Consider the following 27,669-nt stretch of genomic DNA (forward strand, 5'->3'; position numbering starts at 1 on the left):
AATTATACCTACTGCTTATTATTTGTTACAGCAGCATCTTTACTTGATACAACAGTCTTTTTCTTTGCATTCACAACTGTTCTCATTCGTGTACCCTGTAAATGCAAGCAGAGGGAATGAAACTAGGAACAATCTAAATCATGTATGGTTAAATATTACATCTGAAAAAAACATTCCAAATTTTTGCTGCAAAAGATTAAGTTTTCTGTTGGGTCAAAAACTATGCTTTTAAACAGAGACAACTGAAGAGAAGAGCTTGGGAAAGTAATGTGTGCACTGGAAGAACAGCAGATACAACAAAGCCATAGAAAAGGAGAGAGATTGGGAGTGTCAGACAGAGAAGGAAATCCAGGGCACAGTGTAAATACATCATGAAGGTAAGCAGACCAGAGCAAACAAGAAAACCAAAGTTGAGAGAGAGAGAGAGAGAGAGAGAGAGAGAGAGAGAGAGGGCGCAGTGAAATGGGGCAGGTTGAAGGAGTGGGATAGGGCACATGGAGAAGGTTGAGGTTGGCCGAGGGCCACGGAAGGGTGTGCCTAGGAGTGGGGGCAGAGAGGGGCGTGTGAAGCGTGATAAGAGAGTGATGTAAGACAGGGATGATTAGACCTAGGCCTCAGAGGTTCGGATTAGTGCGGGGAGGGGAGGGGGGGAGGGAGAGACCAGACGCTGGGGAGGCGGGCGGGAGAGACCAGACGCTGGGGAGGCGGGCGGGAGAGACCAGACGCTGGGGAGGCGGGCGGGAGAGACCAGACGCTGGGGAGGCGGGCGGGAGAGACCAGACGCTGGGGAGGCGGGCGGGAGAGACCAGACGCTGGGGAGGCGGGCGGGAGAGACCAGACGCTGGGGAGGCGGGCGGGAGAGACCAGACGCTGGGGAGGCGGGCGGGAGAGACCAGACGCTGGGGAGGCGGGCGGGAGAGACCAGACGCTGGGGAGGCGGGCGGGAGAGACCAGACGCTGGGGAGGCGGGCGGGAGAGACCAGACGCTGGGGAGGCGGGCGGGAGAGACCAGACGCTGGGGAGGCGGGCGGGAGAGACCAGACGCTGGGGAGGCGGGCGGGAGAGACCAGACGCTGGGGAGGCGGGCGGGAGAGACCAGACGCTGGGGAGGCGGGAGGGAGAGACCAGACGCTGGGGAGGCGGGAGGGAGAGACCAGACGCTGGGGAGGCGGGAGGGAGAGACCAGACGCTGGGGAGGCGGGAGGGAGAGACCAGACGCTGGGGAGGCGGGAGGGAGAGACCAGACGCTGGGGAGGCGGGAGGGAGAGACCAGACGCTGGGGAGGCGGGAGGGAGAGACCAGACGCTGGGGAGGCGGGAGGGAGAGACCAGACGCTGGGGAGGCGGGAGGGAGAGACCAGACGCTGGGGAGGCGGGAGGGAGAGACCAGACGCTGGGGAGGCGGGAGGGAGAGACCAGACGCTGGGGAGGCGGGAGGGAGAGACCAGACGCTGGGGAGGCGGGAGGGAGAGACCAGACGCTGGGGAGGCGGGAGGGAGAGACCAGACGCTGGGGAGGCGGGAGGGAGAGACCAGACGCTGGGGAGGCGGGAGGGAGAGACCAGACGCTGGGGAGGCGGGAGGGAGAGACCAGACGCTGGGGAGGCGGGAGGGAGAGACCAGACGCTGGGGAGGCGGGAGGGAGAGACCAGACGCTGGGGAGGCGGGAGGGAGAGACCAGACGCTGGGGAGGCGGGAGGGAGAGACCAGACGCTGGGGAGGCGGGAGGGAGAGACCAGACGCTGGGGAGGCGGGAGGGAGAGACCAGACGCTGGGGAGGCGGGAGGGAGAGACCAGACGCTGGGGAGGCGGGAGGGAGAGACCAGACGCTGGGGAGGCGGGAGGGAGAGACCAGACGCTGGGGAGGCAGGAGGGAGAGACCAGACGCTGGGGAGGCAGGAGGGAGAGACCAGACGCTGGGGAGGCAGGAGGGAGAGACCAGACGCTGGGGAGGCAGGAGGGAGAGACCAGACGCTGGGGAGGCAGGAGGGAGAGACCAGACGCTGGGGAGGCAGGAGGGAGAGACCAGACGCTGGGGAGGCAGGAGGGAGAGACCAGACGCTGGGGAGGCAGGAGGGAGAGACCAGACGCTGGGGAGGCAGGAGGGAGAGACCAGACGCTAGGGAGGCAGGAGGGAGAGACCAGACGCTGGGGAGGCAGGAGGGAGAGACCAGACGCTGGGGAGGCAGGAGGGAGAGACCAGACGCTGGGGAGGCAGGAGGGAGAGACCAGACGCTGGGGAGGCAGGAGGGAGAGACCAGATGCTGCGGAGGGATGGAAAGATGTGGAGGAAGGAGGTATATAGAGGGAAGGATTGAGGGAGCAGTGGATGAGTGATGTAGGGCGATATAAAGTGAAGAAAGGAGGGAGAGTGGGAGAGATGGGGGGGTGGGGGATGGAGGGAGAGAGGGTTGTGAATTGGGTCATGGAATTGCAGAATGTCAGTAAGAGACAATATGGAAGACGAAGAATTATAATTGAGGGTACGAGAGTTCCTTTTTTGAGTATTTCAATGTAGTCTTTCCACCTATCTGCTCTTTCCTCTCATTTCAAAAATGAGATTCATCTTGCAATCTAAATGTTTATGACTTTGCCTTTAATTTCACTGACACTTGTTTTAACATTCCTACAAGCTGAATCAGTCCTGCTGACAACTGTTTCTATTGTAATTTCTTCAACTTTCTCTTGCAACCTTGGCTTTCTGCAATTTCTTTTTATTTCATTCCTAAATGGGTTATGTCTTCCTGAAGTTCACTGGACATTTCTGTACTTCCTTTTTTCATCAATCAACTACAGTATTTCTTCTGTTACCCACAGTTTCCTCATAGTTATCCTCCTTGCACAGTCTCCACCAACTTTTGTTGTTGCTTTTTTAGAGATGTCTATTCCTTTTCAACTGCACTGCCTACTGTGGTATTCATTATCGCAATAGCAATTGCTTCAACACACTTCGAACGTATCTTATTAACCCTCATTAATTCAGCAGCCCATTTCTTTGCATACTGATTCTTCTGGACAAGTCTCAAACAACAACCTAACCTTAATCATTACTAACTTTTAATCTGAGTCTGTAACTAATCCCACGTATGCCTTACAAGCCATTATCTGATTTCAGAATCACTCTCACCACAATGTAATTCATCTGGAATCTCCCATATCTCAAGGCCTTACCCAAATATATCTCTTGCTCTTGCAATTCTTGAAAGAGTATTCACTGTTACCACTGAAATTTATTGCAGAATTCAATTATTTTTTCTCATTTCTTATTCCTATTCTAAGCCCACATTCTCCCACAAGACTGTCGCCTATTCCATCCCCTATTACCACATTCCAACCCCCAATGATAATTAGACTATCATATCCCTTTACATAGTGAATTACCTGTTCAGTACCCATGCAATATCTCTTCATCTTATGCTTGTGTTGTCAGCTTGTGTACCAGAACTATTGCTTGCACTGGTTTTCTCTATATTCTGGTGATAGCAATGCTATCACTGAACTGTCCATACTAACTCAACACTCTGCCCTACATTCCTATTTATAATGTACTGTACTACTGTTATACCATTTTCTACCGCTGTTTATATTCTCCAATATGATTTGAACAGAAATCCTTATCTTCGAATGCATGGTTTCCTAGCGACATACACAGATAAAATTCTCTCTCACTTTCAGCGGCACCAAGTGGTTTAAAATCCATGATCATTCAACCGAGTACTTGTGGACCACTGAAGTGGTGACTGTCATGTGATTACTGCTGCCATCATTATATAGCTGTGCTACTACCTTTAACATTACTGGTGCCCAGCCCAATACCATATAAAGTAATTCAATTGTATATCATGTAAGACAAGTGTAATGTGCTGCGAATACAGAGAAAGAAAGATCCTTTATCATTTAGCTACAATATAGCAGGTCAGGAACTGGAAGCAGTTAATTCCATAAATTGTCTAGGAGTAGGCATTTGGGATGATTTAAAATGGAATGACCATATAAAATTAATCATCGGCAGCTGCTTCAGCCCTCCAGTAGCCAGAGCTGTATCAAATGCAACTTCGCATCCATTTTGCAGAGTATGCTCTGCTACTGCTGATTTCTAGGGATAACATAGGCAGAAAAACATGTCCTATACAGTGCTGTTCAATAGAGCACACAGTCTGTCCAACAAAATATTGTCCACAACTGATGGTATTCTGTATATTCCTGGTGTCCTGACACTTATATAATTTTCACAGACTGCATGAGTTACTGAATTTTTTCTTGGGTCCTGAAGACAGAATCGACTTTATGCCTGTTTAGGAATAGATAATTTTTCCAGTTACTGTGACACACAATGGCAAAAATGCAAACTTCTTGTGTCCTCCTCATGGGCCTTTTGCTTTTAAGTTTCCTGTTAAATGGCTTGCGAAATCTGTTGATTTTTGTAGCAGTTTTCTTTGAGAACTTGCAGTATGCAGCTCAGTTCTATTGGAAGGTTTTCTGTGTCTGCAAGGGCTTCTGCCTGATGTACCATGGCCCCAGAACAGAATGTTTCTGGCCTTGGTGATGGTAGCTGGTAGCATATAGATGCCCATCCATGTAGGTAGGGTTTCAGGTAATACTGTGGTTTCGACACCCATTTGCTTTACAGTGGATGATGATGTCAATGAACAGCCTGGCACCACCCATCTCTACCTCCATCGTGAAATTGGTAGAGTCATGGATACTGATGATGTGATCTAAGAAGTCTTGACATGGCCGAGAAGTAGTCTGCCAATATCTTATGGATTTTAAACCATTCGATGTGGCCAGAAGCCCACACAGAATTTCATCAATCATTATCTCCTTTTTGTTTCACTTCACTGACCCCCTCAAATATTACGCCTGAGCTTTTACATTTCCCTTTTGAGATTTTCTACCTTTCCTACCATGTATAAACTTCAAACATTCCACATTTGCTAACTCATAGAATGTTACCGTTTCACTGGTTATTTATTCCTTTTTCATGGTTAAGTTAGCTGTGCTACTGGTAGAAATTTGACCTTAATTTTCGAAAAGAAGCTATCTAAATCTAAGTTTGCAACCCCCAAGGACATTGAAATTTTGGATTTCCTTCTCTGTATGTCTTGGGATCATTACATGATTAACCTGGAACTCTCCTAGTAGAGAATTGGGAGAGACCCATGTTTTCTGTTTTCTTAGAAGATGTGTAAATGCTGCCGAGTTCATTATCAGATCAAAACTCTTAAAACACTTCCACCAGATTTTCACCATTCTGATTAGTCCTGTTGTTGCATGGATAGTTCCCAATGATGATCTTGAATTCTTATTCTTTCCAAGCTGAGCATTTAAGTCTTCACGTATAGCAAAATTCTTGGTTGAAATCCTGGGTGGTCTCTCCTACATACATTCCCGAAAGTCTTGTATTTTCTCTGTTCTGTTTGTCTCATTTGCGGGGTCATGTGCATTATTCACTGTGTATATTTTATTTGCTTCCCTAAAATAAGTGTGGAAAAACTTTTGTTCTTGGAATTGAAGTCAGTGATGACTCCCAGTATTTGCTTACTGATTATAAAACCTGTGCCGAGGTGAGGTACATTCTTCATTATTCTCTTGCCTGGCTTTTCCTTCCAATCTAATGCTGCATCATTTGTGTGTAAACCTGTTTAATGAGTTTTTGTTTGGCCATGGTATCTGTAAGGTGTTTCAGTTTTCCTGCTGTGGAGAGTGGGTTAACGTTGAAGGTAGGAAAGTATAACACTTTTTTTACTTTTAATCTCTTGCATGTTGGTGTGAGCTCCCCAGAATCCATTGGTGCAGACTTCACTGACAACAGTAGGTGGTTCCCACCTGGGTTAGTACTCTCAATGAGAAAATAGTCTTCCTTAATGGAAGAAATAATTTCTTTTATTTTATAACAAATTTTTCCATTCTCTTGATTTTGGGTCAATACTTTGCATCTACCTTGGCCTTTGATGACCCATTCACTGTACTGTTTATAGTAACTTAGTAGCATTAATGTTTTCTTGCTCATTATTAGACTTATTTCAGCAATACCCCGTTTGATTTTGTACTGATAATCCTGTACTGACCTGAACAGAAATCCTGTTCTTCCAGCAACCACACTTCACTAACTCCAATTATACGTAACTGCAACCTATCCCTTTCCCATTCAAATTTCTGTAACCTACATGCCCGATTAAGGGATGTAACATTTTATGTCCTGACCTATAGATTTGGTTTTCCTGATGACATTATCTTAGTGGGTAGTCCACAGCTGGAGAGATCTTCATACAGTTTAGGCATGCAAGCCACCCCACTGTGTCAAGATCTGTGGTATTTTTTAAGGAAGAAGCTTCAAAAATATGTCATCCTTAACCACTTTCCCAAAAATGTGGAATTCCACCTTAACCAAATTTTAAAGATTTTTCCAGCTGTTGCCAGTTGATCCACTTCTCTATATGAAGCTGTTTGTGAGTTTGCCCGTAAATCACATGTACTGTGAAGTCACAAGATGAGGCTTTCAGCTCCAAGTACTGCAACTTGCCTGAAACAGGCAACAGTCTAATCCTTGGAAGGAAGATTATGACGATGATACTAAATTTTAAAAATCTGTTTTAAGAAATAAGTATGTTGTCAAAAACTTGTTTGTGAAATGATAAATCATTTCTGCTTGTGTGACACCCACATATTATATCACTGTTTTATTTTCAGTTGTTTCTCTCTAAAATAATGTTTCATTTAATTTAATTAAACTTTATCTTTGTCATACTGTGAGCTGTTACATTTTTTCAATCACTGGGAATATACTTACTGAAGCCGACAATCATTTAACGAATTCAGACTTTCTTCAATGCAAATAAACGCAGGGTCTTCAGACATGCTACAACTTGGTTGCACATTTCCATCAAATTCTGATTCTTTGCTTTCAGTTATTAAAGAGTTCATGTTTCCTTTCTCTGGACAATTTCAGTCTGCTCGAAGTGCAGATTTTAATTCATTGTACCATATTAAAGTTTAGGTGAATCATCAAAGAATTTACATTCCTAATATCAACCATCCACTATGATCCTTTTTTAAAGGAATTCCACCCAAATTTTGATTTTTCATCCTTGGCATTCCTTTTGAGAAAGTTACTGAAATATCACAACAACGAAAGTGAATAATTCAGATAAAAAAATAATATTCTGTAAGGACAGAATAATATAAAGTATTTTAAATTACACAATATTAAAAGAAAAGTGTTAAAAAACACTTTTCAAAATCTCATTTTACAAACTCAGTACTGGAGTACAGTGATGTTTAATAATAATTTCCTCTAACTCAAGTGAAAACTATTGCATTCCATGTAAAAACCTACACCTGTCTGATAAAGGTCATAGATGACTTGTGAAGTTCACATATTTTATGAGGTATGTGAGTACTATACATTCACGCACAGCAATCTGCTCCCTCCTAATGGCAGCAGGGTTTGGCTAATTGTATCTTAATGTTTTCTCACTTCTGAAGTGAATTATATGGCCAATAGAAAGGCTATATATTTTTTTCCTTTTTCATGAATACTTATATATTTTACAACAACTAAATTAAAAGTGATATTGAAATAAAAAATATATTTTTGACAAGTCTGATAGCTGTAACAAAAAAAAGGAAACATGAGAAAAGACAGGGTAATAATGAAGTTGACATACAAGGAATCCCTACAGTAGAAAATTGAAGAAAAAAGAGACTAAAATGGTACGGGCATAGGAAGAAAACGGATGAGATGAGGATGGTTAGGAAGATGTGCAAGACTGAGCTGGAGGGCAAGAGCCAAAGCGGACAGCACGGGACAAGTGCCTAGAAAGGGTGGAAGAAAGTATTCGGAAGACAGGGGAGGGCTGAACTGACTGAGAAAAGAGAGAGGCTGGTGTTCAAAGTAGACCCCGCTGGTGATGGGAAACAGTAGATGGTTATTTATGATGAAATATATAATCAAATATTCCTTAGATTTTTATGTCACAAATGACAAAATGATAAGCTTAAGTGTGGTTAATGAACACACATTAATTTCATTTTAACTGCAGTTTTATGAACCAGCCTACAAGCTATGATCAGCTAACAAAGCACATTACAAAATAATTATGTTAATATGATCCCACTGAAATACCACGTGAAATTTAGCATATGTAGTAACAAATAGTACATGAAATATGTATTAAAGCAACTCCATATTTGAAATTTGGAAATAAAAAAAGAGGTTCCAGTGTGGAAAAATTTAGCATTTTTAGGAATATGGTCAAAACAACACGTCTTACTTCATGCTTGTAAGAAACCAAATAAGAGAGCAAGCACAAATTTACTGTGTGTACATCAAATAGTTTGAGGGATGGTCATTTCAACTTTTTAAAACACACAAATCAAAAGTGAGGCAGGCCACTCAGGGACTCACCAGACCGCATGGTTTTCCCCCCTCATCACAGGGGTTGAGTAACCTGCCTCTCCTCCAGTTTCCCCAAGCTATTCCTCTTTTCTTCTTCGCGAAGGGAACTATCAGTTCTGAAGGCTAGGACAGTTTCTTGTACTTTCAAATGCAAGTATTATGTTTCTTCTTCATCGTCTTCATCAGCATTTTTCTATTGCTTTACTTAGAACTTCACCTCCTGAAGGTATTCGTCAGAAATTCTGTCTTCTCGCTCTTTTGTAGTTTTCTCAATGAAATATTGTTTTAGACCATTTTTAATGCTTTCACTAGAGTAATTTTTATCTCCACTATTTGATGTTTTGCCCATTTTGTGTTTCATTTCTTTTAGGTATGCTAGCTGCATAACAAAATTTGTTATATCCTGTTCCAAAAATGTAATTTGAGAAAAAGTGTGAATTTTGTCAATGTCTCTGAAGCAATGCCACAAACCTTCCTGGTATTCGAAGTACTTGTGTCCACTGATTCATTTTTTATATTTTGTAAAGGATCATCGTTTGTCTCATCTGATGACTTCATCTGTTGGGAAAAGAAAAACATTACTTTTTTAACATCACACCCCAAGTAAGTATTACTTACAGGTAATTGCAATATTTTTTTTAAAAAAAGGGGGCATGTATTACCTTTTTTGCTTCTTGTTTCTGTGATGCAACTCGTTCCTTCTTTGATCCTGAAAATACAGACATTTTTAAAGCGATTCTCTCTCTTTCTCTCTCTCTCTGTCTCTCTGTGTGTGTGTGTGTGTGTGTGTGTGTGTGTGTGTGTGTGTGTGTGTGTGTGTGTGTGTAAAACAACTTATAATTGATTATGAACTTATGCTAACCTTTGGCCCCTCTTTGACCTCTTTTGGTTCCTCTGTTAACTCCAAGACCCAACTCCTTAGCTTCATCCTGGATAAAACATATACAAATCATAAAACACAGAAAAACTATTCAGCATCTTAGCAAAAAATACAGAAAATTTTTGGCTCTTATAATATCATCAAATAGTAACCACCATCAAATTCATATCCAAAAGCTGGATCTTTAATCAAGTACAACACTTAGCACCAAATTAGGTGTAGTATGCACATCAACATACAGATGGAACAGAACTGCCTCCTGGATGAACGGTGCTACTATTTATACAAACATCGAATATTCCAGAATATGCAAATATTACAAACAAGGTTTTGAGAACCTTCTAGAAACTGTAAATGCTCATAGATGAGCAAAAATAGTTTATTGAAAGTATTTAAACACAAAATGCTATTTTTTAGTTTCAAATTGTAATGGATCTGGGAGATATGTTATTTTTTTTACCGGATTTATCGATACCAAATTGTGAATGTTTTCTTATATTTTTTGTCAGAATATTTTTTATTGTAATTTGCCTTATTATATGTTAATTTATTTATATTTTTGAGAGTGAAAGCATATTGATTACTATTAGTAAATGTGTCTAAGAATAGCAAACAGACTTATTACAAGTGGAAGCTTGTGATGATGCGTAAAATGTCTTTGACGCTGGAGTCGTCTTTGACTATAGTCAGTTGGCAGTTAACTCTTGGTGTGTTGACGGAAGAAGAATGTGAAGGTCGCCGTCATAAATAATTTTGAATTATGTTACTATTTTTTTTATATAAACTGTAAAAAGAAACTACATTTGAAGAAATGGTATTTGAAACACCAAAAATGAGGCAAACACGTTGAACCAGGTCATTTCTGCAACAGACAAAGATGCATTGTGGAATCATACTTCATTAGACAACTGAAGCCAAGACTAATATCGCCTTGTAAACGTCTAACGGAAAAGGTACTGTCACGAAATATGGCAAATTTAAGTAAATAAAAAATAGTGAGCATATTTTCAACTTGTGTCTTAGCAGGGAACCATATTTCAACTGGGGACTGTAGCCAGGATATTGTGTTCACGAGATCTTCAACAGTGCTACGAGGAAGAAACTTTTTTTGTGTGTGTTACAGTATTTGTGTTCATCGGGAAGTAAAAGTTTTGGAGAAGAAATGTTTCGGTAAAAAATATAATTTTCGACAGAAGAAGCAATTTCAAGAATTTTGGTCAACAATCACATGGATGGAAAACGTGGATTTGCAACAGTCAAAGAGTATTCCAGATAAGTCACGAAACCCTTGTATTTTGTTAAAACGATCTTTTTATCTTGTTTTGTATTGTTGTGTATAATTTTTTTTTTCTTCACAATGACTTATGAGATTTTCGAGAGTATTGTGTCTGAAGTAGAAAGTAGTAATTTAATAGACTTCGAACATCAGGGCAGGTCAAATGAAATAGAAAGAACCGATCAATTTGATTTAAAAAGTTTTCTTGTAAATTTCACGAAAGAAATTAAACAAACAGTTGACGACAATAAGACTTCCTGGGATGAAAAAATTGATAACATTTTGTTGCAAGTCCAAGCAGTCAATACCCAAGTGGGTGATCTTTCGAACAGAGTTGGCAGTGTTGAGGAAAAAATTGAATCTGTGGAAGCAAAAGTAAATGAAATTGATGCTAAATTGAGCGATGAAATTAATACTGTAAAAAATGAGTTACTGGCAGATAGGGAAAGAAATTTAACTGGTTTTAATGAGATAAAAGGGGAAATTAAAAATTTGGATGAGAACACAAAAGTTTTAGTAGAAAATGTACAACAAGAAACTGACAATTGTTTGCTTACTCTAGAAAAAAAAAGTAGAGTGCAATGATTTAGAAAACAAAAAATCTGTCAAAGAACTTAGCGAAAAAATTGAAAGTTTTGACATTGAATTTCAAAGCAAAAATCACAATGTCAACACATGCAATTTTGTATCTAATATTCCAGTGAAGCACTTTTCAGTAGATGGACCCTTACATCCCGTTGATTTTATACAGTATTGTAAGGATTGTTTTTTACCTCACTCACCAGATGATATGAAAATTAAATTTGTGAAAAAATTCTTGGAGGGGGAAGCTTTGACTTTGGCAAACCAGATTGTAACTGTGGGGATGACCTTTTCAGAATTTGAATCAACATTTCTGGAAAATTTTTGGGATGATCTTAGAATGGGAGAAACTATAGAGAATCAGATGGGAGCATGAAACAATTTTACAAAAGTAAACTTCAAAAACTTATCCATTTAACAAAACCTTTGGATGACTTTATCAAAATTGATACCTTAAAGAGAAGATTGCCATCAGCAATGCAGTTGAGTTTAGTTCATTGTCCTGATAGTAATGTAGAGCAGTTTCTCAATTATACTGAAAAGTTGGATAGGGTAACAACAAGAACACACAGTGGGTTTACTCAGAAAGGTAATGGTCAAAATTAGGGAAATGATAACTTTCAAAAAAGGGAACAAAACAATCATGGTGTCAGTCAAAATTCAGGGGGATATAACAATTTTCAAAAGGAGGACCATAATTTTTATCCAAAACAAGAACAACATTTTCGCGGAAATAATCAACAAAACAGAGAACACTTTAAGGATCAAAATCACAGAAATTTTGTTAGAGATCAGTACAATAGAAACTACCAACAATCATGTAATGTTTGGCATAGGAATGGGAACAGAAATGTTGATCAGAGACATTGGCAGAACCACAATCAGCAGTTCAAACAGGAACCAGTTGTAATTCAGGAAATAAAAAACGAGTAGACGCCCCCTTGAAGGTCTGCAAGGTTGAGGCAGAAGGTGAACATGATGAAAGGACCAATGGATGTGACTATCATAAAACCAAACATGACAGTTCCAAACCTAAGCTATCACATGAGGTCATTAGTTGTTACTTATTGAAAAAATTTCAAGAGGAAAATAATGATGATATTGATAAAGATAAAATTTTCAGTACACAAGAACATACAGTAGATAAAAGTAATTGTGATTCATTTAATTTGACAGAGTTTTACACTTGGGCAGAAAAGAGCAACACTTTGTCAGATGATGTAATTTGTAGTAGTTCAGAGACGTGTGTGAATGAAAGAGAGAATGCTTGCTGTGAGAATGAAAATATTGGTGAAAGGGATCTGGTAACTTTAGAAAGGGGAAATTATATTTTGGGGGATAATTTGAATGTGTGTGACCTGAATATGTATAATGATAATGATGTTGATGATAAAGTTGGTAATGATGGTAATGGTACTGACAATGATGATGAGGAAAGGTGTTTCATTAGTTTAAATAGGGAGTTGGGTATACACATGGTTGAAAATGGATTAAATAGTGAGAATATTATAGAAATTCCCAGGGATGTTACCAGGATGAATAAAGCTCACAAGCTGGGTGTATGTGAAAGTGTGAATTTTGATGTTGTTGGTAAAGAACATGTATAACTTCTAGTGTAAGTGAAACTTTTACAGATACTAATGATACACACACATTTCTTATGAATCTATGGCTGAACAGTGAAACTATTTCTTTTGACAAGAACTTTAGAAAGATGCGTATTAATGTATGTGAAACTGTATGTCCTGAGTGGTGGAAAAAGATGAGATATTTTATTTTTGAAAAACTGAAGGATAAGTACTTCAATAGTATACAATGTGATTTGGATGAAAATTCTTGGCTATTTGAGATAATAGAGAGTACTAATGACAATTTTGTATCTTGTGCAAATTTTATAATATCCGGCAGAAAAACCTCCCCTTTAAGGAAAGCTAATAAAAACAAAACCAAATAAGGTAGAACAATTTTATTTATACTAAATAAAAGTACATATTATGCCATTTTAGAAAATACTCTTATGGTCAAGGTGAAAGTGTGCTTCATCAGAAAAAAATCACAATATCGTTGGGACGAATGTTCCGAAGAAGGTCTTGGCACAAACTTACACGGACACCACAGTCTCGTTCACTCAGTTCCTGCGTAGTTACAAGTTTGTAAGGATGCATTTTAAGATCTCGATGCAAGATTCTTATCACACTTCGATCAGATATCCGTAATGCTGCCGCATGCTTTTTAGCAGATCGTCGAGGAGATTGTTGAACTGAAGCTCTAACTGCATCAACGTTTCCATTGCAGTCCGTGGTCGTCCAGGTGGTTTCCTTTTTAATGCGGAACCTGTCTCACGAAAGTTAGCAACCCAAGAATAAATTGTTTTCTTATCGGGAACAGGGTCCCGTCGTCCGAGCGCAAAGCGAACGCGAAAAGCACGTTGAGTATTAATAGGTGATTCGCCATTTTGAATAAAATCTTCCACCACGAAGGCACGATGTTCACCAGACCACGCCATGGCGTACACTGAAAACGGCACGTAGGCAGCTACTTAACGACGCGCCCCCCCCACCACTCTGCTCCTTCTACTGTCCGCTGCACGTTACTTTGTAATCGGGGAGTTTTTTATGCTGGACCCTGTACATGTAATGATACACCATATGATTCTGATAAGTATAAGTTCGGGGAAACTGAAAGTGATTTATTACATGAGGATACAGGTTCTGAGAAAAGTGATCAATTTTGCAGTCCTTATATAAAAGTTCAAACTGGGTCATGGATTGGTAAATGTTTAATTGATACAGGAAGTGAGATCTCGGGAATATCTGAAAGGTTAAGCAAGAAATTGAAAGCGGGGAAAGATTATGTTGAAATGCCAGTTGTTGGGGTAAAGATAAAAGGTGCTACTGGGAAGAGCAGTAAATTGGTAAAAAGCCAGGCTTTAGTGACATTTTTAATTGAAGGCAAGTTGTTCACACATGGATGTTTTGTAATTCAGGAATTTAATGAGGATTTTCTTTTGGGTATGAATTGGATAGTAAAAGTAAATACAGCATTTGATTGGGTTGGAAGAAAACTTTTGATAGAAACTAGTGAAAGGGAATACATTCAGACAAATTTTGTGAACACACTTGGTGATCAGAGTAATGGAAATTTTGACAGTATCAATTTACTATAAGAAAATAGATTAGAGAATATTGAAACTCTTAGATTTGATACTGATGAAGTTGAATTTGGGAATTTAGTAAATTTGAAAATTTCAGAAACACAAAATTTATCTGGGGAGCAAAAACAACAGTTAGAAAATCTGCTGTGGGAATACAGTGATGTTTTCAGTGACATACCTGGTAGGGTGAAGGGTTATCAGTGTGAGCTTCAGGTAAAACCTCATGAACCATTTTTCATAAAACCATACAGTATTGCAATATCAAAAACACCTGCTGTTGAGAAAGAGCTGAAAAAGATGGAAGGATGTAATATAATAGAAAGGAGTATCAGTGCATATAATAATCCTCTAGTAGCAGTTTCGAAAAAAGATGGTGGAGTAAGATTGGTTTTGGGCTCTAGAAACTTAAACAAAATTTTGTTCAGACAGACAGACCATCCCGAAAATATTGATGAGTTACTCTATAAATTTACAGATATAAAATACATGTCAAGTTTGAATTTAACTTCGGGCTTTCATCAGGTACCACTTTCGGTTAATTCTAGGAAATATACTGCTTTCTTGTACAATGGTAAGAGTTACCAATATTGTGTTGTGCCATTTGGGTTAAATTCTTCTGTTTCCAAATTTATAAGAGCTTTGGATCATGTACTGGGGCAAGAACTTGCATCTAAACTGATAATTTATGTAGATGACATTTTGGTTACAGGGCAAAATTGGGAGGAACATTTTTCGATTTTGAAGTCAGTTTGTGAAAAACTTACAAAAGGGGGGACGACATTGAAATTAGAGAAATGTAAGTTTGCAGTTTCTGAATTAAAATTTTTGGGTCATGTTGTCACAGACAAGGGAATTTTGGCAGATCCAGAAAAAATTTAAGCAATTTCAGAAATTCCTATTCCTAAGACTAAAAAACAATTAAAGCCGTTCTTTGGGTTATGCGGTTATTACCGAAAACATATAAGTGATCAGAGTCTGAATGCACCATGTTTAAGTCAATTACTAAAGAAAAACACTGTTTGGGTTTGGGATAAAAGTTGTCAGGAAGAGTTTGATAAAATTAAGCAAGAGTTGAGGAAGCAACACTTATTACACAGACCTGATTTTAATTTACCATTTTGTTTGAACACTGATAGCAGTAATTATGGGCTTGGAGCAGAGTTATTTCAAGAAAGAGTAGAGAATGGAGTTAAGATACATTGTACCATAGCATTTGCAAGCAGAATGTTGCTCAAGCATGAGAAAAGTCATAGAAAATCCACACCCTAATGCTTATCGTTTGGTGTATCCTAAGTCGAAGAAATTATTTGGTCTCAGGAATGTTGTCTCTTTAAAACTGTAGAAACAGAAATCATAATTTCAAAATTTAAATAACCTATTATCATCTAAAACAAAAGTCCTCCACTGGAATACGCTTGTTAGAACAAAACTACCTGTACAACCAAGTATGTATATTTACATGTACAAATTAATAATTTGAAGTCACATGTTAATTGAAACTGATGAAAAAACACTGTTGTAACAAAAAATGAGAGAAAGATTTATTTTTACTTTTTTTACAAAAATAAGTCTCCATAGTGAGCATTTCTGAATTTTTCTAATTTTTGGAAGCTAAGTCTTCCCTGTGGGTGAAGGCATGCATGTGGGGACATGCATGCAAAGGTATAAGTTTCAAAACCAATTTTAGATAAAGCCTCATGATATATGAGCAATTTATTGTCGTTTATACTGATGTTGTGGGGAGCAAAAGTACTCTTCACAAGAATGGGACTTGTAGTAATACTGTAGTAGAGAGGCAAGTGTACATAAATAATTGCAAAAAAATTTAGATAATACTAATGTATCTTTAGCTGTACTAAAAGAAGAAAATCATAAGCAAAAAAAAAAAAAAAAAAAAAAAAAAAATCATAAGAAAAAAAATTATACAAAAGGAAAAAACCATGAGCAAAAAAAAAATTAAAAAATCAATGTAATATATATAGAGGGAAACATTCCACATATATATAGGCTTGTGTCTGTGTATATGAGGATGGATATGTGTGTGTGTGTGTGTGTGTGTGTGTGTGTGTGTGTGTGTGTGTGTGTGTGTGGGAACGGGATTGGAATGACTCCTTACCCTCTCCCTTAAAACCCACATCCTTTCGTCTTTCCCTCTCCTTCCCTCTTTCCTGACGAAGCAACCGTTTGTTGCAAAAGCTTGAATTTTGTGTGTACGTTTGTGTTTGTGTGTCTATCGACCTGCCAGCGCTTTTTTTGGTAAGTCTCATCATCTTTCTTTTTATATATATTTACCAACTGACCTGCTTACACTGTGAAGCCTTCTATGTGGGAATGACCAACAACAAACTGTCCATTCGCATGAATGGACACAGGCAGACAGTGTTTGTTGGTAATGAGGATCAACCTGTGGCTAAACATGCCTTGGTGCACGGCCAGCACATCTTGGCACAGTGTTACACCGTCCGCGTTATCTGGATACTTCCCACTAACACCAACCTGTCAGAACTCAGGAGGTGGGAACTTGCCCTTCAGCATATCCTCTCTTCTCGCTATCCGCCAGGTCTCAATCTCCGCTAATTTCTAATTTCAATTTGCCGCCGCTCATACCTCACCAGTCTTTCAACATCATCTTTGCCTCTGCACTTCCGCCCCGTCTGACATCTCTGCCCAAACTCTTTGCCTTTACAAATGTCTGCTTGTGTCTGTGTATATGCGGATGGATATGTGTGTGTGTGTGTGCGCGAGTGTATACCTGTCCTTTTTTCCCCCCTAAGGTAAGTCTTTCCGCTCCCGGGATTGGAATGACTCCTTACCCTCTCGCTTAAAACCCAAATCCTTTCATCTTCCCCTCTCCTTCCCTCTTTCCTGATGAGGCAACCGTTGGTTGCGAAAGCTTGAATTTTGTGTGTATGTTTGTGTGTCTATCGATCTGCCAGTGCTTTTGTTTGGTAAGTCTCATCATCTTTCTTTTTAGATATATTTTTCCCACGTGGAAATAGTGACCAAAGAAGTGGTTGTAGAAATCTTATTCTAGGAAATGAGTTTTACCTTTCTATTATTTTCAATCTGTATGCTGTATATTAGAATATTTCTCATGTATGTTTTATACCGTGTATATTTGTCATGTCAAATAATTTATTTACTTGAATTTTTTGTGTATGAGATTGATGGGGAAGTATCATTGCAACAACAGCCAGTAACAAGTCCACAGATTCAGAGAGTCCAAATTTGGAAGAGGTTATCAGACTGCATCATTAACGTACTAATTGTGTAATACAGATCCATTACTGAGTGTGGTCGGGATTTTGTTGTATATGTGCATAACAACAAAAGCCCTGGGGAGCAGTTGTAATGGATCTGGGAGATGTGTTATTTTTTTACCGGATTTATCGATACCAAATTGTGAATGTTTTCTTATATTTTTTGTCAGAATATTTTTTATTGTAATTTGCCTTATTATATGTTAATTTACTTATATTTTTGAGAGTGAAAGCATATTGATTACTATTAGTAAATGTGTCGAAGAATAGCAAAGAGACTTATTACAAGTGGAAGCTTGTGATGTTGTGTAAAATGTCTGACGCTGGAGTCGTCTTTGACTATAGTCAGTCGGCAGTTAACTCTTGGTGTGTGTTGACGGAAGAAGAATGTCAAGGTCGCCGTCATAAATAATTTTGAATTATGTTACTATTTTTTTATATAAACTATAAAAAGAAACTACATTTGAAGAAATGGTATTTGAAACACCACAAATGAGAAAAACACGTTGAACCAGGTCATTTCTGCAACCGACAAAGATGCATTGTGGAATCATACTTCATTAGACAACTGAAGCCAAGACTAATAACGCCTTGTAAACGTCTAACGGAAAAGGTACTGTCACGAAATATGGCAAATTTAAGTAAATAAAAAATAGTGAGCATATTTTCAACTTGTGTCTTAGCAGGGAACCATATTTCAAAATGTAAATACAAAATGGTTTTAAATAAAAATATTTAAATACAAAATGCACAATACATATTTTCAAAATATGTTTATTGAAATAAAATATCTCTAGCCAGTGAACATTTTCATGCTATTTATTCACCAATTTTAGCACCAATAATTGTTCAAATACTTCATCTCTCATATCCTGCCTAAGTGGCCTCATTATTCCACCAAAGAAAAATAGTTGTTCAACAGAACAGAACAGAACAGAACTTTTTAAATATTGTAGTGTTTACAGATCTATTGTAGTGTTGGCAATACTTCTGGCTACAGAAGTATCAGAGCCATCAACAAACATATAAAGAGAGTCAACCTCCGTGTTATCAAAATGTTCCAAGTTCTTCCCATGTTCTTCTTCTTGTCTGATCTTCTGCACTTCTGAAATTAACAGTTGTTTAATGTACTCTCAGATAGCCTTCGGCACCCACTTCAATTCAAAAAAGGATAAGGTATGGGTGCCAATATGCCTTTTTTCTGGTTTTTCTAATTTATTGAATTTTTCAAGATGCCTATGAAGACGTTCTTCAATAACTTATTAACACACCGCAGCTCACAGGTTTACCCAGTTGCAACCTGCTCAGCATTCTCATTACTTCTGGCAGAAGACATCCATAGTAGGTGCCTTTGTCCCTTTCTGAAGTTCTGATGCCATAAGCTACAGGTTCTGAACAGCTTATGTATTCATTAAGAAATTGTATTTCAATTTTTTTAAACCCCAATAATCCAAGATTACTTAAAATTTCATTTACAGTATAAAAATTGGTATTTTATGTATTTAATATAATTCATGTCTCTGTAAACACTAAATAACAAATATTCGCTAGTGACTGGATCTGAACGGGCGGCACACAGCGTACTAGCTAGCAGCAACAATTGCTGCTCCACGCTGCATGATGTGCAACTCACAGCATAGACTTCAAACGACATGGTGCCTTCCACTTGGTCAGCATCAGCTTATGTCTCCACAGTACTCTCCAAGTCAGAGAAGAACAACTCTATGACTGAGAATGTGTGTCTTGCAGTTGTTTGGGCAATCATTGAGTTCCAATCCTATTTACAGAGCAGACCACTCACTACTGACTCACTAGTCTTCATACTATCAAATGACAAGGATCCATCAAGACTCTCAGTATCATGGGTATTGAAGCTTCAGGAATAGGACGTCAAGGTAGTATGCAAGAATAAATGCAAACACAAGGATGACAACTACCTTTTGCAGAATCCACTGGATGCACAATACAGTGCTGATAATATCTCTTCTACATATATATCTACACGGATACTCTGCAAATCACTCTTAAGTGCTTGGCAGAGGATTTAACGAACCACCTTCTCAATAATTCTCTATTATTCCACTCTAACAGTGCATAGAAAAAACAAGTACCTATATCTTTCCGTGCAAGCTCCAATTTCCCTATGATGATCGTTTCTTTCTATATAGGTCAGCATCAACAAAATATTTTTGCATTTGGTGGAGAAAGCTAGTGTCTGAAATCTCATGAGAAGATCCCACTGCAACGGGAAACACCTTTGTTTTAATGATGTCCATCCCAGTGACATTCTCTTCCCTATTTTGTGATAATACAAAACGTGCTGCCTTTCTTTGAAATTTGTAGATGTATTCCGTAAATCCTATCTGGTAACGGTCCCACACGGAGCAGCTCTATTCCATAAGAGAACGGATAACGGCAGTGCAGGCAGTCTCTTTAAATCTGTGGCATCATCTTGTGTTCTGCCAATAAAATGCACACTCTGAGTCGCCTTCCTCAACATTTTCTGTGTGTTTTTGCAATTTAGGTTGTCTGTAATTTTAATTTCTACGTATTTAGTTGTATTTACTGCCTTTAAATTTGATTGCTTTATCGTGTAATCAAAGTTGAAGCAATTCCTTTAGCACTCGCGTGGATGACCTCACACTTTTCATTATTTAGGCTCAATTGCCGATTTTTTGCACCATATGGATATCTTTTCTAAATTGTTTTCTAACTGGTTTTGGTCTTCTGATGACTTTAATAGACAATAAATGACTGCATCATCTGCAAACAACCTAAGAAGGCTGCTCAGATTTCTTTCCTAAGTTGTTTATGTAGATAAGGAACAGCATAGGGCCTATAACACTACCTACGGGAATGCCAGAAATCACTTCTGTTTTACTTGATAACTTTGCAGCAATTACTATGAAATGTGACCACTCTGACATGAAATCACAAATCCAGTCACACAACTTTTCATAAGCACGTAATTTGGTTATAAATCACTTTTGAGGTACAGTTTCCAAACCGTTCTGAAAATCTAGAAATAAGGAATCAATCAGAAATCCATTTTCAATAGCTCTCAACACTTCATGTGAGTAAAGAGCTAGTCATGTTTCACAAGTACAATGTTTTCTAAATCCATGTTGACCATGTGTCAACAGACCATTCCAAAATCCTGCTGCATATCAACATTAATGATATGGGCCTGTCATTTGGTGGATTACTCCTAATGCCTTTCTTGATTACTGTTGTGACCTGCATAACTTTGCAGTCTTTGGCTATGGATCTTTCATTGTGAGAGCTATTGTATATGATTGTTAAGTATGGAGCTATTTGATCAGCATACTCTGAAAGGAACCTAACTGGTATACAGTCTGAACTGGAACACTTGCTTTTATTAAGTGATTCACTACTCCGAGGACATCAACTTCTAAGTTACTCATGCTGGCAGCTGTTCCCAATTCGAATTCTGGTACATTTACTTCATCTTCTTTGGTGAAGGAATTTCAGAAGGCTGTATTTAGTAACTCTGCTTTAGCAGCTCTGTATGAATTGTATTTGCATGTTGCACTAACAAACATTTCAGCTGTAAAAGGGTTTTTGGAACACTGCTGGAGCAAAAATAATTCTAAGTACTATTGCAAATAGCTAAATAGTACTTCTCAGAGACAGAAAAAGTCCATAGAAAATTTTGTGGACAGAATTATGAATCTAAATATTAATACCTAAGACCTTACAAAAAATGAAACCACTAATAAAGCTATTCTACATGAAGCAGAACATAATGCACTGGATGAATTCCTGCAGAGTTTGCCATCTCAAATTTCCCTAAGGTACAAGCACAGTTTTAGAAATAATAGAACAATGCAGTGGCAACTGCATTGGCACTAGCAGAAACAGATGCAGTGACCTGCCTTGGAGAAATATGGATAGTATTTAACATACAAATCATATGTTATTGCTATGGTCAGGCTCATCAAATTCAGCATACTGCAGGAAATCTGTGTGGCAACTGTAAACAGGTTGGACATGAGGGGTGGGAAAGTCGGCAAAGATTTTCAGAAGCACAGGCTAGTGTAATTCACACTCTGGCATTAAATAGAAGTGGGCCACTGTGCAGCTTCAGTAAATTTAAGCATAGAAAATCCATTTGTGGAATCACTGGCAGACTACTACATAACCAACTCCGTGAAAGGAAGAGTACATAAGTTTTTACTAGACACGGAGCCACAGGCTTGCATGGAAGTACTTCAAGTCACCCTCAGCTATGATGTTATACTCTATGTTTCCTGAGTAAAGATCATGCTAAAGTCAATATGGAATGGTCCGTAGGACAGATGGATCGTACATCATTCTGTTTAGGTTCTATTGCCAAGAACACCAAAAGCACTGCAAGGCACGTCTCTAAGTCTGAAGAAGCCACCTAAACTATACACACAGTCTTTTGGAATTGAATTGCAAGATAAAATACTGCAGGGTACAGTAAAACTAGTCCGAGTAGACACAGGAGTAGATTTTCCACTCAGTATTTTATCTTAAGTGAATTACTTAGTGGACTGTGAGGAACTGGACAAATTGCAATGTTTTGTGCACTGTAATGCATCATATGTGCAATGGATAATTTCAGTTCAGTAGAGGTAGAACTATTATGAAATACGATACTAGTCTACCTAGAGGTAATGGAGGAGGAATATTTGGATAGAGAATTAAATATGGAGTACTTTAAGCTAAGACAGTCTGCAAATTTAGCCAGTTTGCAGGAGAAAATGTTACCTTTACAGAGAAGTGATAGGGAGGAAATAGAGAAGTTGCTAGAGGAATATGCGGACTTGTTTAACCCTCCTGAATCATTGCCTCCAATAATACAAAGCATAGAATTCCCACAGAACGAACAGCCAATGTACAAGAAACAATATCAAGTTCCACATCACCTCCAACTGGTGATGGAAGAGTTTATAAATTAGCAGTTGCCTGATGTGATTATAAAAGAGTACCAGCCCTAGAGGGCACCCAGTGGTAATTGTACCCAATAAAATAAAGGATTGAACCAAAGCACATCAGTTTTATTGACTGTCAGTATTTAAATCAGTCACGTATACATACCCACTGCCAAATATGGAAGGAAGAAAATGAAGACATATGGCAGACACACAACATTTACAGCTTGGTGACAAATTCTTTGAATATCAACAACACTGGAGATCTCTTACACAGTGGATCAGCAATGAGCTTTTGCCAAAATCAATCTCCAAGTACAAACCTAGGCGGTTTCCGCAGAGTGCACAAACCAGGGAGAATAGAGAAAAATAAGCTTTAGTTTTCAACAGGTCTAAAGGGTTAACGCATGAAGATAATGAATTATATGTTGTAAAAATTAAATAATTCTAGAAATACACGAAAACAAGGCTAAATGAACAGGTAGGATGTACATGGTTGGAACTTATATAAAGGACACGAATACTCAAGACAGATAAATTAATGTCATTAATGTATCAAAGTGGACCTCATGTAATACAACTTGAATTGACATTACACTTCTCTCGTTACAGGCAACTGAGAGAGTGTCATTACAACACAAAAAGCTGCCCTCCTAAAATTTAAAATACACTTGGCACAGAACTCAGAAGGTAAACTATATTGTGTGTTCTCCCAACAGAGTAAGTTGCTGGATGAAGTCTTGTTGCATGTGTTCCGTATCATCATACTGTATATCACTGCTTCCTTCCAACTACTATTGTGCAGCTGTCCTCAAATGTGAGATAATACCAGATGCCACAATCACCCCAATGTTTCTCTTAGAAGCTACCATTGGTTACACTGAAACTGGAATAAGAAGTTTTGCTACAGGCAATCTTTTTAACAAGTCCCACTTTACACAAAAAATCCTGCTTTCAACAAATAAATTACAATCTCCATTTCTGACAGGGTACTAACTCCTACGAAGGTTTGTGGTTAGTCTTCATTTTTAAACATATTCAGCTAAAATTTTAACTGAATTGACAGCAGTAATTCAAACTGATACTTTCAGTTTATAGGTAGATCACAGTTTTCGGTCAATATTTTCCATCTCCATTTTAGGGAGTTAAATGATACACTAATGCTTCCTGATGAGGTTGTACAATTGTGCATTTGAGGTTGTATTGCAGATGGTGCATTGAGAAAATCTTCGAAAATTGCAAATATTTTTCTTTCAGCATAAAACTTCTGAATATGAGAAAATAGATGAAGGTCAAAATAGAGAAACATTGCAGTGATTTTAATATCCACTCAAATTTGCATCTCACCATGTGACATACGATATTTGTTTTGAAATCGGACATGCCCAGATATGAGTGTGCGAGCACACCCTTGTCTTATTTTGCCCACTGTAATACTTTTTTTTTTTTTTTTTTTTTTTTTTTGAGGGGGGGGGGGGGGGAGTGGAGGAGGGACCATGCAAAATATTTGCAGCCATTCTCATAAAATAGTATATGGAATGATGAGTGGAAATATTTCTTTAGCCAGAAGCAATTGAAGTTGTGAAATACTTGGAGAAAAAATACTTTATTGGAGCTGATACTAGACATGGAGAGAGCACTGTCATTAACAAGGCCAAAGACAACTTCATTTCTCAGGAACATCAATGCAGTTGTTTCCCCCTACAAATTGAATCACCTTCAGATGTGGAATGAGGCATAGTTTTCACTGCAGGAGCAAATACAGAGTTACTGCTCTGCAAGGGAACATTTTCCTATTGAACCCTTCACATCACGTCTGGATACGTACAACGGCACCAGGCTGATGGCAAACTACACTCAAATATGCCGCAACAGCATCTATGCGGGCTGGCCACCAGCAGCTTAGGCACATGGGACGATACCTACCATGCCACACATCGGAGCTCTGCTCTATATAAGGATAACGCGGAAGGTGTCTGTCCTCAGATTGTATTCTACTGCTTATTGTAACTTTTCTTCATTTGTTTTGCTCACTTCCACATGCTCAATCTATTCGGTTGTTTGTTTATTCTCATGTCCATGGAGACTGTCCTCAAATCTCCCCTCAAGAAGAACCAGCAGCAGCAACAAAATGTGTAAGTTGTTGTCCAATTACCCTTGTACATCCATCTTTCCAACCTTATCTTCCTAATTTCCCAGTATTATTAACCAATGCAGTCTTAAATTTCCTTTTCCCAGAACTTGATGTATCAAAACACATATTTTGCAAACCTATAAATTCTTCTTATATTTGCCACTTATTATTGTTACTATTGTCACAACAACAACAACAACACATTATTATTATTATTATTATTATTATTATTATTATTATTATTGGCAGTAGCTGCAATAGTACAAGTAACGCCAGTAGTAACATTTTTAGTTCAGTCAGTATAATTACTCACACTACCACCTCAAGAGACCCCAGTCACTTCAGTACCAATTGTCATATCAGAATTGTTATTTCTAAGGTACCTATGATTCAATATATATTGTATATTGTATGCAGGGTGTAAATGCACACAAGGGGGGGGATTCTAATTTCCCAGTTGAAAATTCACTTTTTCCTGGGTGAAAATAGTCTATATCCCTGACAGAACTACAATTTTTCTATGTTAAGAGACAATACACTTTCCCTCTGAGCTGTACACAACTTATCAATCCTTTGAATGGTGAAGGTTTTATACACTAGGATAGATCTTCCTGGCATTTAGGAAACGAAAAACAGCGCATCTTTGGAAGATCTTTGGTGTGCGGCAACATTTACGCTGCACGTTTCTCTTAACGAAAGTATAAATAGAAATTCCACCAAATGCAATACGGTAGCTTCCGAAGCACTGAAATCAAGATTGTGACTGCTTTTATCAGCCATAGTACATGTCACGTGACCTGGCCTGCCAACAACAGCAGATATTCAGAGCACAGGACACACGATGCAGTCCGACAATAGTAATGTCATTGTTAAGTAGCGCAAAAGCACAACTAGGAAAAGTTAATGGTTTAAATTAATATATCTTCAGTACAGCTATAAGAAAAGCTAAGCTTTCACATATGATACTTGAAGTAAAAAGGTTTTTTTTTGTATGCCAGTCGTAGCTCATGTCACGTGGTCTCGCCAGCCGATGACAACGGATATTCAGAGCATAGGACACATGATGTAGTCAGCCAATAGCAACATCACTTAAGTAGCATGAACACACAAACAGCAACAGTTAATGGTTTAAATTAATATACATAGTATTACTACAAGTAAAGCAAAGCTTTAACGTATAATATTGGTGCCTTAGGTTAAGACGCTGCAAGAGAAGCTAGGCTTTCACATATAATGTTTGTCTTTTATGCGCGTATTACACTTTATGATATATATCACAAATGGGCCAGGAAAATTTTTAATAAAGACACAAATGTCTGATCTTGTGGGCTCGAAATTATTCTAAATGGCTCGACATCGAAGAGCTGATTTTTAAATGAAAGTCAAACGCTCTGTGATTTAAGAAATTCATCATACATTCTCGTACACAGAAAATTTACTTTGAAAGTAACGCTTTTCAAACCACCATTTGCAATATTTTCCCACGGCCTTTTAAAAATAGGTTCGTTTCAGTAGTTGCCAGGGAGCTCCAGATAACAGGCGCACATTTAAAGTGCACATTTATATGTCTGAATTCTCAATGAAGTAGGCCTCGACCTGATATTAACCTTTTCAATGTGATTTTCGGGATGTAAATTTTCTTGTAGTACAGTACTGTGTTATCTCATGTTTGGTTCTTTATTATGGCATAATGCCATACTTGTTAGAAGATGAAAACATGCACTTGAAAGGCAGCAAACAGTTTAAACTAGCCAATAGTGTGGAATTAAACACTTCGTTTCAAATATTGCCTCAGCAGTAAAGATTAATAAAAGGAAATTTCTTTAGCAAACCGACAAAAATAACTTCATTGTTCAGCAAGACGATTAATGCTTGACCATCAGAAAAGTGGAAATAAAATAAAATCTGAAACTAACAAATTTTTGCCTTCCGTAATTATGTGAATGTATTTTAATTCACTTGATAGCTACTGGCCACAGAAATCTGTTTTGTTTTCATCTGACGTAAGAGCAGTTAACGAAGAGGAAACAGCAAAAGCACTAAATGTAAACACGGGTAACGTGAGGACTACCCACTTCCCCGCTACACCTCTGACTGCTCTGCGCATCAGCCCTGGCTCTACGATATTTCTGAACTGGGGCAATACTAGATAGTATTGTCCCCTGTAGCATCTAGCTGCTTGCTGCTACTGCTTACACAGCCAAAAGCCACATTTCTGTAGCCAGAATCTCCTATTATAGGCTCCCAGATCGCAGCTGCTGTTGCTGCTGATGTGGTTTCGTGACAAGTTGTTCACCTCATTCAGCTTGGTCGGGCAGGCCTTCTGATCCTTTATTTAACTATTTTGTCCTCCATCACCATTTTTCAATGTCTGATGGTGGTGGTTTTCTCTTAGCTATAAAAGAGCTCTCACCCAGGGTTGTAGTCTCAGCTGCCCTACGGTGGAATGTGCTTCAGCCAGACCTGGGGATATCTTATACCAAGTCATTGGTCCATTGATATGTGTTTTGATTTGGCATCATCAGTGACATTGGATGTCTTGTCACAGTCTGTTCTCAGTGTGCTACACACCAGGCAGCGTTGCAGCGACCCTCTCGCCACAGCTTGCACAGCGATGTCTGTGGGAATATGTCCATGTTGATTTTGTAGGTCCCTTCCTAAGTTCTTACTGGGTTTGGTTGTTTTCTCTACTTCTTTACTTTATTTGCTATCCTTGAATGTTAACAGTTGAGGCCCTCTCAAAATTTGTGACATAATGGCTCACAGTTCATGTTTCAGATCTTATGCATTTGCCACATGACTGCTCTTCCAGCTCACCCCCAATCTAATGGTGGGATAGAATGGCTTGTCCCACAATTAAGGTTCAAATAAAGAAGTATACTGTGGACTCTTCCATGGAAGATACCTCATTGTTCTTCTTGGTCTCTTATAGGTTCGTGATGGTGGGGACTTGGGGTCCCCTCCTGCATCTGCACATATTGCTCCACCAATGTCCTCACTGCAGTTCGCTCCTGGCTCCATTGTCTGGGCTTGGGGGTTAAGGAACTGACAAATGGATTCCGACA

At 38.9% G+C, this 27,669-nt stretch overlaps 1 protein-coding gene across 2 annotated transcripts in view; it reads right to left on the bottom strand.

The window, feature by feature from the left end:
* Positions 1–27,669, bottom strand: part of LOC126183381 (centrosomal protein of 112 kDa-like) — a 152,602-nt gene that overhangs the window by 44,588 nt on the left and 80,345 nt on the right. For both annotated transcript variants that reach the window (XM_049925328.1, XM_049925317.1), the window contains exons 7-10: positions 9,262–9,328; positions 9,062–9,108; positions 8,871–8,957; positions 13–95 (exon numbers count right to left, since the gene is read on the bottom strand). In XM_049925328.1, the coding sequence (XP_049781285.1) occupies positions 13–95; positions 8,871–8,957; positions 9,062–9,108; positions 9,262–9,328 (284 nt within the window). The remainder of the gene's footprint in view (positions 1–12; positions 96–8,870; positions 8,958–9,061; positions 9,109–9,261; positions 9,329–27,669) is intronic.

Source organism: Schistocerca cancellata, chromosome 1, assembly GCF_023864275.1.
Source record: "Schistocerca cancellata isolate TAMUIC-IGC-003103 chromosome 1, iqSchCanc2.1, whole genome shotgun sequence".
Lineage (NCBI taxonomy): Eukaryota > Metazoa > Arthropoda > Insecta > Orthoptera > Acrididae > Schistocerca > Schistocerca cancellata.